At 49.7% G+C, this 16,694-nt stretch overlaps 1 protein-coding gene and 1 non-coding gene across 2 annotated transcripts in view; both read right to left on the bottom strand.

Moving 5' to 3' along the window:
• Positions 1-10,290: 10,290 nt before the first annotated feature.
• Positions 10,291-16,694, bottom strand: part of SLC25A33 (solute carrier family 25 member 33) — a 33,807-nt gene continuing 27,403 nt past the window's right edge. Inside the window, exons 6-7 of the mRNA XM_049775370.1 lie at positions 12,431-12,711; positions 10,291-10,766 (exon numbers count right to left, since the gene is read on the bottom strand). Coding sequence (XP_049631327.1) covers positions 10,564-10,766; positions 12,431-12,711 — 484 coding nt within the window. The 3' untranslated portion in view covers positions 10,291-10,563. The remainder of the gene's footprint in view (positions 10,767-12,430; positions 12,712-16,694) is intronic.
• LOC126012852 (U6 spliceosomal RNA) lies at positions 12,187-12,293 on the bottom strand. The gene has a single exon (XR_007497204.1). It is a non-coding gene; the product is annotated as a U6 spliceosomal RNA (small nuclear RNA).

The following is a 16,694-nucleotide window of genomic DNA, read 5'->3' as shown; positions in this document are numbered from 1 at the left end:
GGCGAGCGAGAGCGAGAGGCGGGCGACAGGGGGCGAGAGGGGCGGCGGCGCCGGGCGACGAGCGAGGCCGGGGCGGCTGCGGGCCTGGGCCGCGGGGGCGCGGGAAGGAGGCCGCGGGGCCGCGATGCGCGCGCACCTCGCTCCTCGCCTCCCTCCGCCCTCCTCCCGCCGTGACCTTCGCGCTTTGTCGCCGCTCGCTCGGCCACGCCCCCTGACTCGGCGCGCTCCCCGCGCGACCAATCGGAGCGAGGGGCGGGGCCGTGGGCGGGGCCACGACGCGAAGGCCGCCCTCGGGCGCCCCCGCGCGGCGGGAGGGAGAGGGTGCACACGCTGGTCGCCTGGTTCTTCCCTCCCACTCCACTCCTCCTCTCCTCTTAGCATCTCATGTTAGGGCCCTTCGTTTTCTTTTTTGGTTTTTGGGTTTTGGGTCACACCTGGCTCTACGCTCAGAACCACCGTCCTTCTGCATGCAAGGCAAACACCCTACTCCATGCTATCTCTCCGGCCCATGACATGGTCCCTTCTTTTTCTTTTCTTTGCTTTTCTTTTTATTTATTTATTTTTTTGGTGGCATAATTAACATTTTACTTAGTAGATGAGGTTGTTTTTTTATTTTAAAATAGTTTTTACTTATTGTGACGAAAAGTGAATCACAAATCTTTCACAGTCATATTTGAGATACATAGTGACAATGAATCAGGGTCATTCCCACCACCATCAGGGTGGTCCTCCCTCCACCCCCTTTTTCCAGCATGTGTCCCAAATCTCTCTCCTTTGCCCCCCCGGAGTGCAGTGTCACTGTTCCCTTCTGTGGATAGCTTATTGTAGATAGGGCATTGATTCTGTAGTTGTTGACTTTGGTGTTTTTTTTTTTAACTTTATTCATTGATTTTTTCTGGTTTTAATAATATCTTTATTTAAACACCGTGATTACAAACATGACTAGAGTTGGATTTCAGTCGCAATATTTATGAATTAATATTTAGTAACTGATTGGTTTATGAGCCACACCCAGCAGCACTAAGGGGCTACTCCTGTTTCTGCGCTCAGAAATCACCCCTCGCAGGCTTGGGGACCATATGGAATACCGGGAATCGAACCAGGTCCCTCCCAGGTGGGCCGCATGAAGGCAAAATGCCTTACCGCTGTGCTGTCTCTCCAGAAACCCAGATTAGGTCCCTTCTAATCATTTCTCTCTCTATCCGGTGGTTCCCACGGTGGGGAAAAAGAAAAAGAAAAAGAAAAAGTTCAGCTTTGGCGAGGAGCATGGCAGCTCCTGATGCCACTTCCAAGGAAGTTGCTATAATAAGATTTTATCCATGGGAAAAAGTTGAATCAACCCCAAAATTAACAACAGCCTTGTTTGGAACCAAATGCTAAAGGCCTGAGGCAGGTGATGTGGGGTTCAAAAAAAGCAATGTACAGGGAATTGGAGTGACAGTATAACAGGGAGGGCGTATGGTTTGCATGTGGCCGAACTGGGTTCCACCCAGAGCCTGTTGGGAGAGACCCCTGGTGTGACTCCAAAGCCATTTTTCACATCGTCCACACCACATGTTTCCCAAGTACCACCTGGAGGGATTCCTGATCACAGAGCCAGGAATAAGCCCTGAGCACCACAGGGTGTGACCACAAAACAACCACCAACAATAAGTAAATAAATAAATCAACATGAATGGTAATTTATAATCTCCTTAGTTTGATTAGAGATTCCCAATATTTTGTGTTGTTTTAAGGAGAGATTGGCTAACATGAGCTCAACTATTAACAATTCCGGGGTGAGATTAGGTAGAAACAAGCTTGTTCTAGATGGATTTTGTTTTGTTTTGTTTTTGGTTTATGGGCCATACCCAGAGCTCCTGGCCCTGAGCTACACAGGATCCAGGCCCCCAAGTCAAAATAGCTTTGGCATTCAAAGTCTGATCTATCTCCAAGGCACTTCTAGTTTTGTTGTTCTTGGGCCACATGCAAGCGGTGCTCAGCGCTGACTCCTAGCTCTGTGCTCAGAGTTCATTACTTGTAGGGCTTGGGGGATAATATTGGATGCCAGGGATTGCAGCTGGGTTGGCCATGTGCAAGGCAATCATTTTATTGCTGTATTAATCCTGTGGCACCTCCAAGGTGCCTTTTGAAACGTTCTTCTGGATCAGAGAAGAAGTGAAAGTAGGTATGGAGTGTCCTGCCATGGTCCCAAGGTCTAACCTTGGTCACCTGTAAATTATCTTCGCTGTTAACTTTGTTGGGTATTTGTGAATCCAAGAACAGTCCCCAGAATGAGAAATTATTTCCCATCCCCTTGTCCCCTTTCGGGGGGAGACCTTGGTTAATATTTATCCACAGCAAATAATAATCCACACAGACAAGAAGGATAGGGTGTAAAAGATTGAACAAAGAGCAAGAGAGAATCCTTCTGTAGCCTGCAGCTTTCGCAAAAGGACCCCTCTCCCCTCTCCATCAAGCTATTTATTGCCAACTCCACAGCGACCCACCTGGAAGGGCTAGGTGGGGCAATAGTCACAGAACAATCCTAAGGAAATACTTTTATATACAACAATTCCAAGAATAATCTTTTTTTTTTTTTTTTTTTTGGTTTTTGGGCCACACCCGGTAACGCTCAGGGGTTACTCCTGGCTATGCGCTCAGAAGTTGCTCCTGGCTTGGGGGACCATATGGGACACCGGGGGATCGAACCGCGGTCCGTCCAAGGCAGCGCTGGCAAGGCAGGCACCTTACCTTTAGCGCCACCGCCCGGCCCCCTCCAAGAATAATCTTATGGAAACTTTTTCATATACTATAGTCACCATAAGTAGCAGCTACTTGTTTCCTGAAGATGGAGACATGGTTCCTCATACCCTCTTCTTTTTTTTTTTTTTTTGGTTTTTGGGCCACACCCGTTGACGCTCAGGGGTTACTCCTGGCTATGCGCTCAGAAGTTGCTTTTGGTTTGGGGGACCATATGGGACGCCGGGGGATCGAACCGTGGTCCGTCCAGGCTAGCACAGGCAAGGCAGGCACCTTACCTCTAGCGCCACCGCCCAGCCCCATACCCTCTTCTTAAAGATGCTGAGCAAGGGAATCTAACCGCCCTTCACAGCCCTGTGTGACATAGTTGGGGCTCTCTGGGAAAGGCTCAGCGGGGCAGAAGTGAGATCACACAACTAAGCGGTTGGGTGTTGGGGGACTGGAGTGATAGCACAACGGGGAGGGTGTATGCTTTGCATACCACTGACCCGGGTTCGATTCCTGGCATCCCATAAGGTCCCTGGAGCTTACCAGGAATGATTTCTGAGTGTAGAACCAGGAGTAAGCCCTGAGCGCTGTTGGGTGTGGCCCAAAACAAAAACAAGATGAAAAAACTCAGCTGGATGTAAATATCTGCATTTTAATGACATCATGAGCCATCCTCTTTTAGTGCTTTTGGGTTGTTTGTTCTTGGGCCACACCTGGTGACGCTCAGGGATTACTCCTGGCAGGCTTGGGGGACCGTATGGGATTCTGGGAATCAAACCCAGGTCCGTCCTGGGTCAGCTGCATGCAAGGCAAATGCCCTACTGATGTGCTATCATTCCGGCCCCACCCACTTTTAGTGCTTTAGGGGCCCAAGATCTTAGACTAGAGTAAGCTCTTTGGTTGCTTACCAAAAACAAGAAGTTTCCTCCTTCCTGTTGCCAGGGTTCTACCTGGCGCATTCAGAATATGCATTTAAAGGACACTGAGGAGGAGCAAGCTGGAAACCGAGGGATGTTCAGCGTGGGAGGGTTGGTGCATCTTTGCTTGGAAGTGGAGGCTCAGGCTCAGGCCTCTACTTGGGACCGGAAGCTGTGGGGGTTGACAGAAAGCATTTCCCCGAACAGGAGCTGAATTTCCTGGAGAGTTTGTGTCTGCCGAGTGTCCCACATCTGTGCACACCTGGACCTTAGCATCATGCTTGGCATCCTGGGTCCTGCTCACCTGGGATGAGCCTGAGCTGCCTCAGGTGCTCCCTACTGGCCAATGACTGCCCAGACCTGGAGACTTCCCGGACCTGAGGCTGCTTTATCTGTGACAGCAGGAGGGGGAACGACAGGTGCCCCTGAGTGTCAGAATTCAGTTAGAAAACATAACACAGGGGCCGGGTAGGTGGCGCTGGAGGTAAGGTGACTGCCTTGCAAGCGCTAGCCAAGGAAGGACCGCGGTTCGATCCCCCGGCGTCCCATATGGTCCCCCCAAGCCAGGGGCGATTTCTGAGCGCATAGCCAGGAGTAACCCCTGAGCGTCAAACGGGTGTGGCCCAAAAACCAAAAAAAAAAAAAAAAAAAAAAAAAAAAAAGAAAACATAACACAAAGAGCAGTTGCCTGGAACACAATGGATAAGCAGTGGGGGTGGTTTTGTATTTTGTTCCTGCTGTTGTGGGGGCCGTGTTTGGAGTCAGGGACTGAACCTAGGATCTTGCACACGCAAAGTGTTTACAAGACCAGTTGAGTAGCATCCCTGGCTTGAGATTCAGCAACAAAGGTTTCTGAAGTCTTTTGTAGCTGTGTCTTATATATGTTATATTTAATTTTTGTTTTTATTTTGGGGCCTTACCCAGTGATGTTCAGGGGTTACTTCTGGCTCTGTGCTCAAGAAATCGCTCCTGGCAGGCTCGGGGGACCATATGGGATGATGGGGATCAAATCCGGGTCAGTACTGGGTTGGCAGCGTGCTAGGCAAACACCTTACAGCTGTGCTGTCACTCTAGCCCCCTATTTGTTATATTTAACAGAAGGCGTAGAACAATAAGCCCTGGGATTTCTCTATAAATAACTCCAGCAGTATTAACACCTGTTTCAACCCATTAAGCCCCTGCCCCATCTTTTTTTGGGGGGGCACACCTGGCATTGCTCAGGGCTTATTCTTGGCTCTGCAGTCAAGAACCACTCCTGGTGGGCCTATCAGTGTTGGGGAGCAATCCCCAGCTAGCTACATGCCAGGCAAATGCATCATCTGCTGTACTATCAATCTCTCTGGCTCATCATCCAATAATCCACTAAGTCCCTTTAAGAAGGAAATAATGGGCGACAATGACTCTGGTAAGAGTTCTTGCCTTGGACCTTCGAGGCCCTGGCTCTTTCTTCTGTTTCATCCCCAATGCTGCGTGTGTGTGTGTGTGTGTGTGTGTGTGTGTGTGTGTGTGTGTGTGTGTGTGTGTGTGTAGAGAGAGTTGCTTTTCTCTGTTCTTGCGTGCGTGTGTGTGTGTGTGTGTGTGTGTGTGTGTGTGGAGAGAGAGAGAGAGAGAGAGAGAGAGAGAGAGAGAGAGAGAGAGAGAGAGAAGAGAGTTGCTTTTGTCTGTTTCTTTTTTTCTTTTTTTTTGGTTTTTGGGCCACACCCGTTTGATGCTCAGGGGTTACTCCTGGCTAAGCGCTCAGAAATTGCCCCTGGCGGGGAGTCTAGCAGGAGGAGGTTTGGCAGGCCCCCGCCATGACGGAGGCCTGCTTGGCCAGGCCTAGGGGGGGTGCGGGACTTGGGTAACCTCAGCACCCCTCTGCCGCCTTGCTCCAGATCTCCAGGGCTTCCCCGGGCCACACGCCTGGGCAAGCCGGTGAGTTGGGTCCCTTGGTGGAGCTTGAAGGTACCCTAGGCCTTCCCCCACTATCCATGCGGCTCCTTAGGGAGGGTCTGGGTGGGGCTCTGAACTTCTGGTCTCCCAGCTTCTTTTTTTTTTTTTTTTTTTTTTTTTTTTTTTTTGGTTTTTGGGCCACACCCGGCGGTGCTCAGGGGTTACTCCTGGCTGTCTGCTCAGAAATAGCTCCTGACAGGCACGGGGGACCATATGGGACACCGGGATTCGAACCAACCACCTTTGGTCCTGGATTGGCTGCTTGCAAGGCAAACGCCGCTGTGCTATCTCTCCGGGCCCCTGGTCTCCCAGCTTCTTGAAGGATCTCTCCTTCCTGGGAGCCGGGAGTCTAGCAGGAGGAGGTTTGGCTGGCACTGGTAATCTCTGTCCAGTCTACATTTTCAAAATCGTGCGGGGGCTATTGCCCCCGCGCGCACAAGAAACATTAATAGTACTCTCACAAGAAACATTAATAGTACTCTCACAAGAAACATTAATAGTACTCTCACAAGAAACATTAATAGTACTCTCACAAGAAACTTTAATAGTACTCTCACAAGAAACTTTAATAGTACTCACTATCATTGAATTATGTTTTTATGTATGCAGAATGTCCATTTTGTACTCTGCCCTTTTGCATATCCCTTCATAAGTTCATATTTCTCTTTAACTTCTTTAACTCCTATCATCATTACTCCTTTTTTACTCTTTCTAACTTAAGTACTGTTGAGACCAAAGTGGTGCCCTAGAGTTAACACCCACCCAACTATTTTAAGAGGCATAAAAAGAACACATATCTTTTCAACATTTTATGGGTGTTTTCTTTGACGGCTATAACTTTTGCTAAATACTTTCTTATACAGTGATGATCCCCCCCCATGTTTTTTATCTTCTCTTTGTGAACTGCTCAATATGGAATTTGGTGTGAAAGAATCCCTCAGTTTAATACTTATGTTTGAACCAAGTCATGGGTCTTGTTGGAAATGTTCTTATGCCCCCATATATCTGATAGCACCACGTGGCTTTATATCTTGTTTGCGTAGGCACACTAACATGGGAAAATACTATACATACCAATAAGTTCTTATCTAATAAAAATGGGAACACACAAATCTTGTAGTGCAATGAGACCTTACACCCTGAACATTGACATAAAGACCTGGCACAGGCCTCAGAAGAATGGGCATTCTCCATTCACCCCTTGATCTACAGAAGACATTTACAAAACATCCAAGGTTGTATATAACATCACCTGGTGGCATTCCTGTACCAGGAAAGACCCTACAGCTGCTCTGACATCTACTCAAAAGAAACACCCCTTAACACTGAGAAGACAACAAGAACAAAGACCTGCTTACTGGACAGGGCTTGCTGTATTGCCCCTTAATTGTGAGGTTTGTCTATAACATCACCTGGAAGCAATCCTCTACCACGGAAGACCCTACCACTGCTCAGACATCGTCCTGCTCAAAAGAGACTTCCCTTAACACTGAGAAGACTTAACAACAACAACCTGTATACAGGAAAGGGCTTCCTGCATTGCCCTTTCATGGTGAGGTGAAACGAGAAGGCACTCCACATCATGACTTCAATGTAGGACATGCAGATTCCAGAATCTTTAATACAGAAAGATGAGACCAACAGCAGAGACTGTGTGATAAGTGTGTTGGCGCTACGGACAATGTCTTGAAGCGAACGATAACTTTCCTGAGGCCTAGAGCTGGTCTTATGCCAGGAAACTTCAGGGGTAGGATCTCTTTGTATTTAGGCCAAGGTTATTCCTTTCCATGCCTCTCATATTTTGGTGGGCCTATGCAAACAACAATTGCCACTCTAACACCGTTTTTACTGTGCTCCTTTGACTCTAATCCTTAAAACGCACCCACTTAAAATTTGAGGTTAACTTAAGCTAATATGCATGTACATGGAAATGTAAAAAATACTATGCCTCTAATGTTTAAGGAGTTACGTAAGTTTGATGGCTTTAGATTGCCTTGTGTGCTGTTAAGAAGTATTATAATGTGCTACAATCTGGGGACTTGAGGGACAAAGTAAGCCCTGAGTTGATGCTGAGTGCGGTCCAAAAACAAACCAACAAACAAACAAATCAAAAAGAACTATTTCCAAAGATTCTCCTACTTGTTTATTCTCATAAACAGTATGCATTTAAGATTTAAGATTCCTGGGGCCGGGCGGTGGCGCTGGAGGTAAGGTGCCTGCCTTGCCTGCGCTAGCCTAGGACGGACCGCAGTTCGATCCCCCGGCATCCCATATGGTCCCCCAAGCCAGGAGCGACTTCTGAGCACATAGCCAGGAGTAACCCCTGAGCGTCACCGGGTGTGGCCCAAAAACCAAAAAAAAAAAAAAAAAAGATTTAAGATTCCTGGGGCTGGAGAGATAGCAAGGAGGTAGGGCATTTGCCTTGCATGCAGATGGTGGTTGGAATCCCAGTTTGTCATATGGTCCCAGTGCCTGCCAGGAGTGATTTCTAAGCTTAGAGCCAGAATTAACCCCTGAGCGCTGGGTGTAAACCAAAAACAAACAAAAAAGATTTAAGATTCCTTTTAAATCCAGCTTACAGGGATCGGAGATAGCACAGCAGTAAGTAAAGGCATCTGATTTGCATGAGGTAGACGGGGGACGGACCTGGTTCACAGACCTGGTTCAATTCCTGGCATCCCATATGGTCCCCTGAGTTTGCCAGGAGCGAATTCTGAGCACAGAATCAGGAGTTACCTCTGAGCAACACCGGATGTGGCCACTAATAAATAACTAAACCTTTAAAAAAAAAATAAATCCAGCATGCAGAGAAATCCAGGTTTGATTTTCTTTGGGTTTTTAGGCCACACCAGTGGTGCTTAGGGGTTGCTACTCTTAGCTTTACGCTCAAGAATCATTCCTGGAGGTGCTCAGGAGACTATATATATAGGATGCTGGGGATTGAACGTAGGTTGGCCGTGTGCAAGGAAATTACCCTAGCCACTGTGCAATTGCTCTGGTCCCCCCCAAAATTCATGTTTTTTTTCGTTTTGTTTTTGGTTTTTGGGCCACACCCGGTAACTCTCAGGGGTTACCTCTGGTTATGCGCTCAGAAGTCGCTCCTGGCTTAGGGGACCATATGGGGCACCGGGGGATCGAACCGCAGTCCATTCCTAGGCTAGCGCTGGCAAGGCAGACACCTTACTGCTAGCGGCACTGGCCCCTAAAATTCATGTTTTGTTTTGTTTTGTTTTTGGGCCACACCCGGCGCTGCTCTGGGTTTACTCCTGGCTGTCTGCTCAGAAATAGCTCCTGGCAGGCACGGGGGACCATATGGGACACCGGGATTCGAACCAACCACCTTTGGTCCTGGAGCAGCTGCTTGCAAGGCAAACACCGCTGTGCTATCTCTCTGGGCCCTAAAATTCATGTTTTAATAAGAGTGTTCAAACAGAAGAGATTCTGGTACCACAGCTAGAGGACCCTCCATCTCTCATTGGGAGGAGTTTCATTTATGCTTTGCTTTTGCGGGTAGGGGGTAGGAGATCTTCCAAGTGGTGTTCAGCAAGTGCTCGGGACAGGAATCAAACAGGACTTGGCTATGAGCTAGGTCAAGCCGTATCTCTCCAGCCTGCTTAGTTTTGATCCTGAATATTCTGGAAACATCCTACCTCCTGTGGGCCTAGCAGTGAAACCACCAACTCTGTGTTTGGTCTTCATAGGGCAGGAGCCCCAAGTATGGCCTTGAACCCAAGGGGGAACTATGTGGGCTGGTATACTCCGACCGCAGCTAGAGTGTCCCAAGGAAATGTAGGTTTCCTAGACTGGACAGAAGGTCTACCAGGAGCACGAAACACAGCTGTCTAAGATGCCATTGGGGTTCATATTAAAATGCCTTCACAAAAAAAAGGGGGGGGGGCTGGAGAGATAGCACAGCAGTAGAGCATTTGCCTTCCACGCAGTCGACCCAGGACAGACCTGGGTTTGATTCCTGGAATCCATATGAGCTTGCCAGGAGCGATTTCTGAGCGCATAGCCAGAAGTAACCCCCGAGTGTCACCAGGTGTGGCCCAAAAAGCAAACAAACAAAAAAGATGCCTTTAGAAAATGAGGAGTAGGGGCCGGCGAGGTGGCGCTAGAGGTAAGGTGTCTGCCTTGCAAGCGCTAGCCAAGGAAAGACCACGGTTCGATCCCCCTGCGTCCCATATGGTCCCCCCAAGCTAGGGGCAATTTCTGAGTGCTTAGCCAGGAGTAACCCCTGAGCATCAAACGAGTGTGGCCTGAAAAACCAAAAAAAGAAAATGAGGGGCCGGGCGGTGGCGCTAGAGGTAAGGTGCCTGCCTTACCTGCGCTAGCCTTGGACGGACCGCGGTTCGATCCCCCGGCATCCCATATGGTCCCCCAAGCCAGGAGCGACTTCTGAGCACATAGCCAGGAGTAACCCCTGAGCGTCACCGGGTGTGGCCCAAAAACCAAAAAAAAAAAAAAAAAAAAAAAAAAAAAAAAAAGAAAATGAGGAGTAGCCTGAAGTGGGGAGACAGCTAGAAGGTCAGCCTCTTCCTGTCCAGAGCCACCAACATGGGACGCTTCTTGCCCCATGGTCTGACAGTGCAGGGCCAGGCCAGAGGACAAGGTAACTTCATCATTTCCGAGCTTCTAAGCTGTTCGTTCTCCAGAAGCCCTCGACTTTCTATGGCTTATGGTACAAAAGAGAACACAAGCGAGTGTCTACTTAAATTAAATAGCATGATTTAATTTAGTTGCTGCTTAATCCTGGGTCCTCTTTAAGTTAAAAAAACAAACAAACAGACAAGTGAGAATGAACTGTACCCTTCCCGCAAACGTGACTTCAAAAGCAACGTCCAGGCACCGAAGAGTGGCTGGTTCATAGCCTTTCCTTTCCTTGGTCTCGAACATTCTTACACATAGATGGAAGAGGGGGAAAAATTCTCTGGAGTTTTTTCTTTTTCAGTTTTATTCTTCTAGAGCCCAAGTTTCGGGCCTGTTACTGAGAAGGGTCGTCTAACAGGTACACGATGAGCTCGTACGTGGACAGCACGATGGCCGTGTTGGGGATCTGCCGGATGAGCTGGGCCAAGAGTCCTCGATAGAAGGCCAAGGAACCTTCCTCCCGAAACACCAGCCGTGCTGTCTGCAGGAACGACTTGTACTTGGTGCCCTCCTCGCGGAGTCGTGTCCGGATGACCTCTGCAGAGACAAGCACAGGGTATGTCGGACCAGCTTCAGGAACATAGCGCCCGAGATCCGTTTTGGGGTCCCAACAGTTCTAGTCATCTAACCCTCACCTCGGCGTGATGAGGATGCAATGGGAAAGCAAGTTCTTTTCAAAACCCTTGGAGCTCCAAGGGTGCGAGTGCAGCACAGAAACTGACAGACAGGGTCTTTACGTAAAATCACTAACTTTTGAATAGTTTCAAAAAAATTCTGAGTCTTGAGGGGCTGGAGTGGTGGCACAAGCGGTATGGCGTTTACTTTGCATGTGCTATCCTAGGACGGACCGCGGTTCAATCTCCCAGCATCCCATATGGTCCCCCTAAGCCAGGAGCGATTTCTGAGCACATAGCCAGGAGTAATCCCTGAGTGTCACTGGGTGTGACCTCCCCCCAAAATTCTAAGTTTCAATGGGAGTTAACTTTATTTTCCCTTCCCTAAATTCAGTAAAACCAAAATTTTCTAAGAAATAAAGGGCTGGAGTGACAATACAGCAGGGAGAGGGTTTGTCATACACGTGGCCGATCTGATCTGGATTCATTTCGGCTTCTCATAGGGTCCTCTGAACCTGTCAGGAGTGATTTCTCAGGGCAGAGCCAAGAGGAACTCCTAAGTGAACCCCCCACCCCCAAATAAATAAAATAAAAAAGGAATACGCCAAGGAAAGTCCAGGAAACTGGGGTGGGCAGTTTAAGGGGAGGTATCATATGGGATACCGGGATTTGAACCACCGTCTGTCCTAGGTTGGCTGCATGCAAGGCAAACGCCCTACCGCTGTGCTATCTTTCCACACACCCCTTTCTTCCATTCCCTTTCTCTTTTTTTTTTTTTTTGTCTTTGGGCCACACCCAGTGACGCTCAGGGGTTACTCCTGGCTCTGTGCTCAAAAATCGCTCCTGCCTTGGGGGACCACCTGGGTTGCCGGGGGGCTAACCACGGTCCATCCTAGGCTAGCGCGCAGGAGGCAGAAGCCTTACCGCTTGTACCACCACTCCAGCCCCCCCTTTTATTCTTTTCTTTCTCTCCTTCCCTCCCTCTCCCCTTCCCCCCATTCACTAGAAGCTTTTCTACTCCCAATTACCCACACTCTATGCCAAGGGAGTACACTGGGGGTGGACAGCTGAAGGGTACACAGGAGTCCTAGGAGGGCTCTGCCAGCAATTCTGGGCCCTGCAGTGCTGAGGGTTCCCCAAGCCACCCCAGAAGTTCTGGAGGTCTCCAGGAAAGCATTCCTGGAAGTTGGCTGCAGGCAAGGCACATGCCTTACCCTCTGTACTGTCTGACCCTAAGACTTATAGGGTTGTATAAAGTTGTACCCCAACTTTCCCCTCCCTCCTCTGCTGCCTGCCTTTTAAACTACCATCTTCTATTTCTTTCTTTCTTTTTTTATTTTTTTTAAAATATGGAACGCTTCACGAATTTGCGTGTCATCCTTGCGCAGGGGCCATGCTAATCTTCTCTGTATCGTTCCAATTTTAGTATATGTGCTGCCGAAGCGAGCACCCATCTCCTATTTCTAACTCTTGCCCACGGGGCCCCTCGTACCCAGCCCAACTCATTTTGGGGCCGAGATGCTGGCAAAAGACCCAACCCGACAGTGACCAATATCACACCACTCGGGAAACTGAGGCTGCACCTACCGTGGGGATACGCGATGCAGGAGGCGCAGCCCTTGGAGATCGCAGCGGCTGCCATGAGTCCAAAGAAACTTGTGGACTTTTTCTCGTTCCCCCCAGTGGATGTGGCGAACGGGGCCTCTTTCAGGTACTTCTTCAGGCTTTCGTAGATGGCGAAGCAGATGATGGTCTCCGAGATGCCGGCGTAGGAGGCCGTGAGTCCCCGATAGAAGCCGCGGATGCCCTCGGTCTGGTAAACGTAGCGTGCGCACTGCAGCGTGTTCATCTGCTTAGAGCCCCGCACTCTGCACAGAGAAGGTCCCCACAATGGTCAGCACTGCACCCAGGGCTGGTTCTGCCAGAGGGCCATCCGCCCGGACCCCAGACAGGCCCCAGACGAGTGTGTATGTGTTTGCAAGTGCCATAGACATCTGAGCCCAGGCCTCCATTTTCTCCCACGATGAGCCCATCACCCACTGGTCTGGGATACAGCTGGATGCAGGGGTGCAGCCAGGACGCAGACATGCACTGAGAAACTAGACACACAGAGAGCCCCAACCCATGGTGCCCGGGTGCTCTGGCCGAGCTCCCCTTCCAGGCTTTGAGTTCCTGCCCTGATCCCAGACACAACAGGGACTCCAGGGTGAGTCTAGGCTACCTCCAGCCCCATCACCAGCCACTGGCTGTTCTCTACACCCTAACACCCTAGTTAGGGCAGGGTCCTAGGGCCCTTTTTTAAATTTTTGGGTCACACCCAGTGGACTCAGGAGTTACTCCTGGCAGGCTCAGGGAAACATATGGGATGGCGGGATTTGAACCAACTTCTGTCCTGCATTTGACATGTGCAAGGCCTTACCGGTGTGCTATCACGCCAGCCCCTCCCCAGGCCTTCCTAATACAGCCAATCCCTATGTCCCTTCTAAGATGCAGCCATTCCTGCCCTTTCTAACAGCCAATCACATCACGCCCTACCTCCTAGGGTTTCACAGCCTGGGCACCTGACATTGGGCTTAGTGCCTTGCCTGTGTGGTGGACCAGAACAAGTTGTCTAAGCTATGATAGCTAAAACTGTCTTCAGACAACCCACCTCTGTCCTGGATGGCAGAGGGCCTTCCTCTCCTGGTTAATGATCAATAAATAAAGCCCAAGCAATAGTTTAATTAAGAACCAGGAAAAGGGGCTGGAGCGGTGGCATTAAACAGTAAGGCGTCTGCCTTGCAAGCGCTAGACTAGGACGGACCATGGTTTGATCCCCCAGCATCCCATATGGTCCTCCAAGACAGGAGCAATTTCTTTTTTTTTTGTTTTGTTTTGTTTTGGCCACACCCAGCGGTGCTCAGGGGTTACTCCTGGCTGTCTACTCAGAAATAGCTCCTGGCAGGCACGGGGGACCATATGGGACACCGGGATTCGAACCAACCACCTTTGGTCCTGGGTCGGCTGCTTGCAAGGCAAATGCTGCTGTGCTATCACTCTGGGCCCGACAGGAGCAATTTCTGAGTGCACAACCAGGAGAAACTCCTGAGTGTCACTGGGTGTGGCCAAAAAACCAAAAACCAAAAAAAAAAGAACCAGGAAAATCAAGGGCCAAAAAGCATGTGGCCAAACCCCACTGGATCCCAAGCACCACAGGGTGTAGCCCCAAGGCCCACTGAACACTGTTGGGGTGGTCATGATACCTCATAGCTAGAGAGCTGCTAGGAGCTCTGGAGCCTTATAAGCATTGCTTCAGGTACCCCTACCCATTCCCCCATCCACCCCCAAAAAATGGGGGAAAAAGAAAAAGGGCTGTAAGAGCACAGCGTTAGGGCATATGCCTTGCATGCAGCTGACCCAGGTCGGACCCAGGTTTGATCCTTGGCATCCCATAATGCCCCCCGAGCCTGCCAAGAGTGACTTCTCAGCATAGAGCCAGGAGTAACTTCTGAGGGACATCAGGTGGGGCCCAAAACCAAACCACACAAAAAAAGGGTAACAGAGGGGCTGGAGAGATAGCATGGAGGTAGGGCATTTCCCTTGCATGCAGAAGGACGGTGGTTCAAATCCCAGCATCCCATATGATCCCATGAGCCTGCCAGAAGTGATTTCTGAGCATAGAGCCAGGAGTAACCACTGAGTGCTGCCGTTGTGACCCAAAAACCAAAAAAAAAAAAAAGGAGAATTAAAGTCCAGACTCTGCAAGCCATCTAAGTAGTGTGACTGCCTTCTCTTGCCGCCCCCCGACCCCAACCTCTCTTTGGCCCAGCACAAGGTGTTTTTTCATATTGAATTCAATTCAGCATCCGCACTGCCTTCCTGAAGGCCTAGTTCTCTGCCTGAAAAACTTCAGTTGTGTTTCCACCATTATGTCTACTTCAGAGGTTCCAACTTATCTGGCTTATTAACTCCTTTTCAGACCAAAACAACAACAACAACAACAACAACAACAACAACAAGTGTCCCTCGCGCCCCCCCCCCACATCCACTACTGCCACCTGTTGCATCCAGCAGCACATGCTTACTTGGTACACACTGGCTCAGTCTATTGTGGGGACCATGCCGTGCTGAAGCTTGGTCCCAGGCCACTGCACACAGCAGGCTACAAGCACCCTACCTTCTGTACTACTGCTCTAGCCCCACCAAGTTTTAATATAATAAGGAAAAAATATTTAACTTCTTGCCGTGCAATCCACAGTGTTTGCAGATGAGCTTGAAAGGCTCCCCCTCTAGGGGGCGCTCATGCCCACTCCTAGCTAGTTCAAGGTGGCATTGTACTTGCTCCAGGTCTGGGTTGTTCCTGGCGTCCACGCACACTGGAAACACTGGGATTCTCCGAGATCCCCTCATAAATCACTCATCCTTACCCCCCTCTCTCACATTACTGGGACATTTGATGCATGAAATGGTTTCATTACCACGCTGTAGTGTGATATAATGTGGGTGATTATTTTGATAATTGGTTTTTTTGTTTTTGTTTTGGCTTTAAGAATAAATTCTAGGGGCCGGAGAGATAGCATGGAGGTAAGGCGTTTGCCTCTCATGCAGGAGGTCATCGGTTCGAATCCCGGCGTCCCATATATGGTCCTCCCGTGCCTGCCAGGAGCAATTTCTGAGCCTGGAGCCAGGAATAACCCCTGAGCACTGCCGGGTGTGACCCAAAAACCACAAAAAAAAAAAAAAAAAAAAAAAAAAAAGAATAAATTCTAGGGGCCCGGAAGGTGGCGCTAGAGGTAAGGTGTCTGCCTTACAAGCGCTAGCCAAGGAACGGACCGCGGTTCGATCCCCCGGCGTCCCATATGGTCCCCCCAAGCCAGGGGCGATTTCTGAGCACATAGCCAGGAGTAAACCCCTGAGCGTCAAACGGGTGTGGCCCAAAAACCAAAAAAAAAAAAAAAAAAAAAGAATAAATTCTAGGGGCCGGGCGGTGGCACTAAAGGTAAGGTGCCTGCCTTGCCTGCGCTAGCCTTGGACGGACCACGGTTCGATCCCCCGGTGTCCCATATGGTCCCCCAACCCAGGAGCAACTTCTGAGCACATAGCCAGGAGTAACCCCTGAGCGTTACCGGGTGTGGCCCCCCCCAAAAAAAAAGAATAAATTCTAGGGCCTGAAGAGATAGCACAGCGGCGTTTGCCTTGCAAGTAGCCGATCCAGGACCAAAGGTGGTTGGTTCGAATCCTGGTGTCCTATGTGGTCCCCGTGCCTGCCAGGAGCTATTTCTGAGCAGACAGCAGGAGTAACCCCTCAGCACACGCCTGATGTGGCCCAAAAACCAAAAAAAGAAAAAAAAAAAAGAAGAAGAAGAAATTCTAGGGGCCGGCGAGGTGGCACTAGAGGTAAGGTGTCTGCCTTGCAAGCACTAGCCAAGGAATGGACCGCGGTTCAATCCCCCGGCGTCCCATATGGTCGCCCCAAGCCAGGGGCAATTTCTGAGCGCTTAGCCAGGAGTAACCCTTGAGCCTCAAACGGGTGTGGCCCGAAAAAAACAAAACAAACAAACAAACAAACAAAAAAAGAATAAATTCTAGGGGCCAGAGAGATAGCATGAAGGTAAGGCATTTGCCTTTCATGCAGAAGGTCATTGGTTCGAATCCTGGCATCCCACATGGTCCCCTGAGCCTGCCAGGAGCAATTTCTGAGCGTGTAGCCAAGAGTAACCCCTGAGCGCTGCCGGGTGTGACCCCCTAAAAATAAAAAAAATCTAGGGGGGCCGGAGCGGAGGTGCAAGCCATAAGGCATCTGCCTTGCACGCTGTAGCCTAGACGAACCACAGTTCAATTCCCCAGCGTCCCATATTGTCCCCCAAGCCAG

The sequence above is a fragment of the Suncus etruscus genome, chromosome 6 (assembly GCF_024139225.1).
Source record: "Suncus etruscus isolate mSunEtr1 chromosome 6, mSunEtr1.pri.cur, whole genome shotgun sequence".
NCBI classification, from domain to species: Eukaryota; Metazoa; Chordata; class Mammalia; order Eulipotyphla; family Soricidae; genus Suncus; species Suncus etruscus.
Note: the sequence above shows the minus strand (reverse complement) of the source record. Positions and strands in the feature narration are given on the sequence as shown.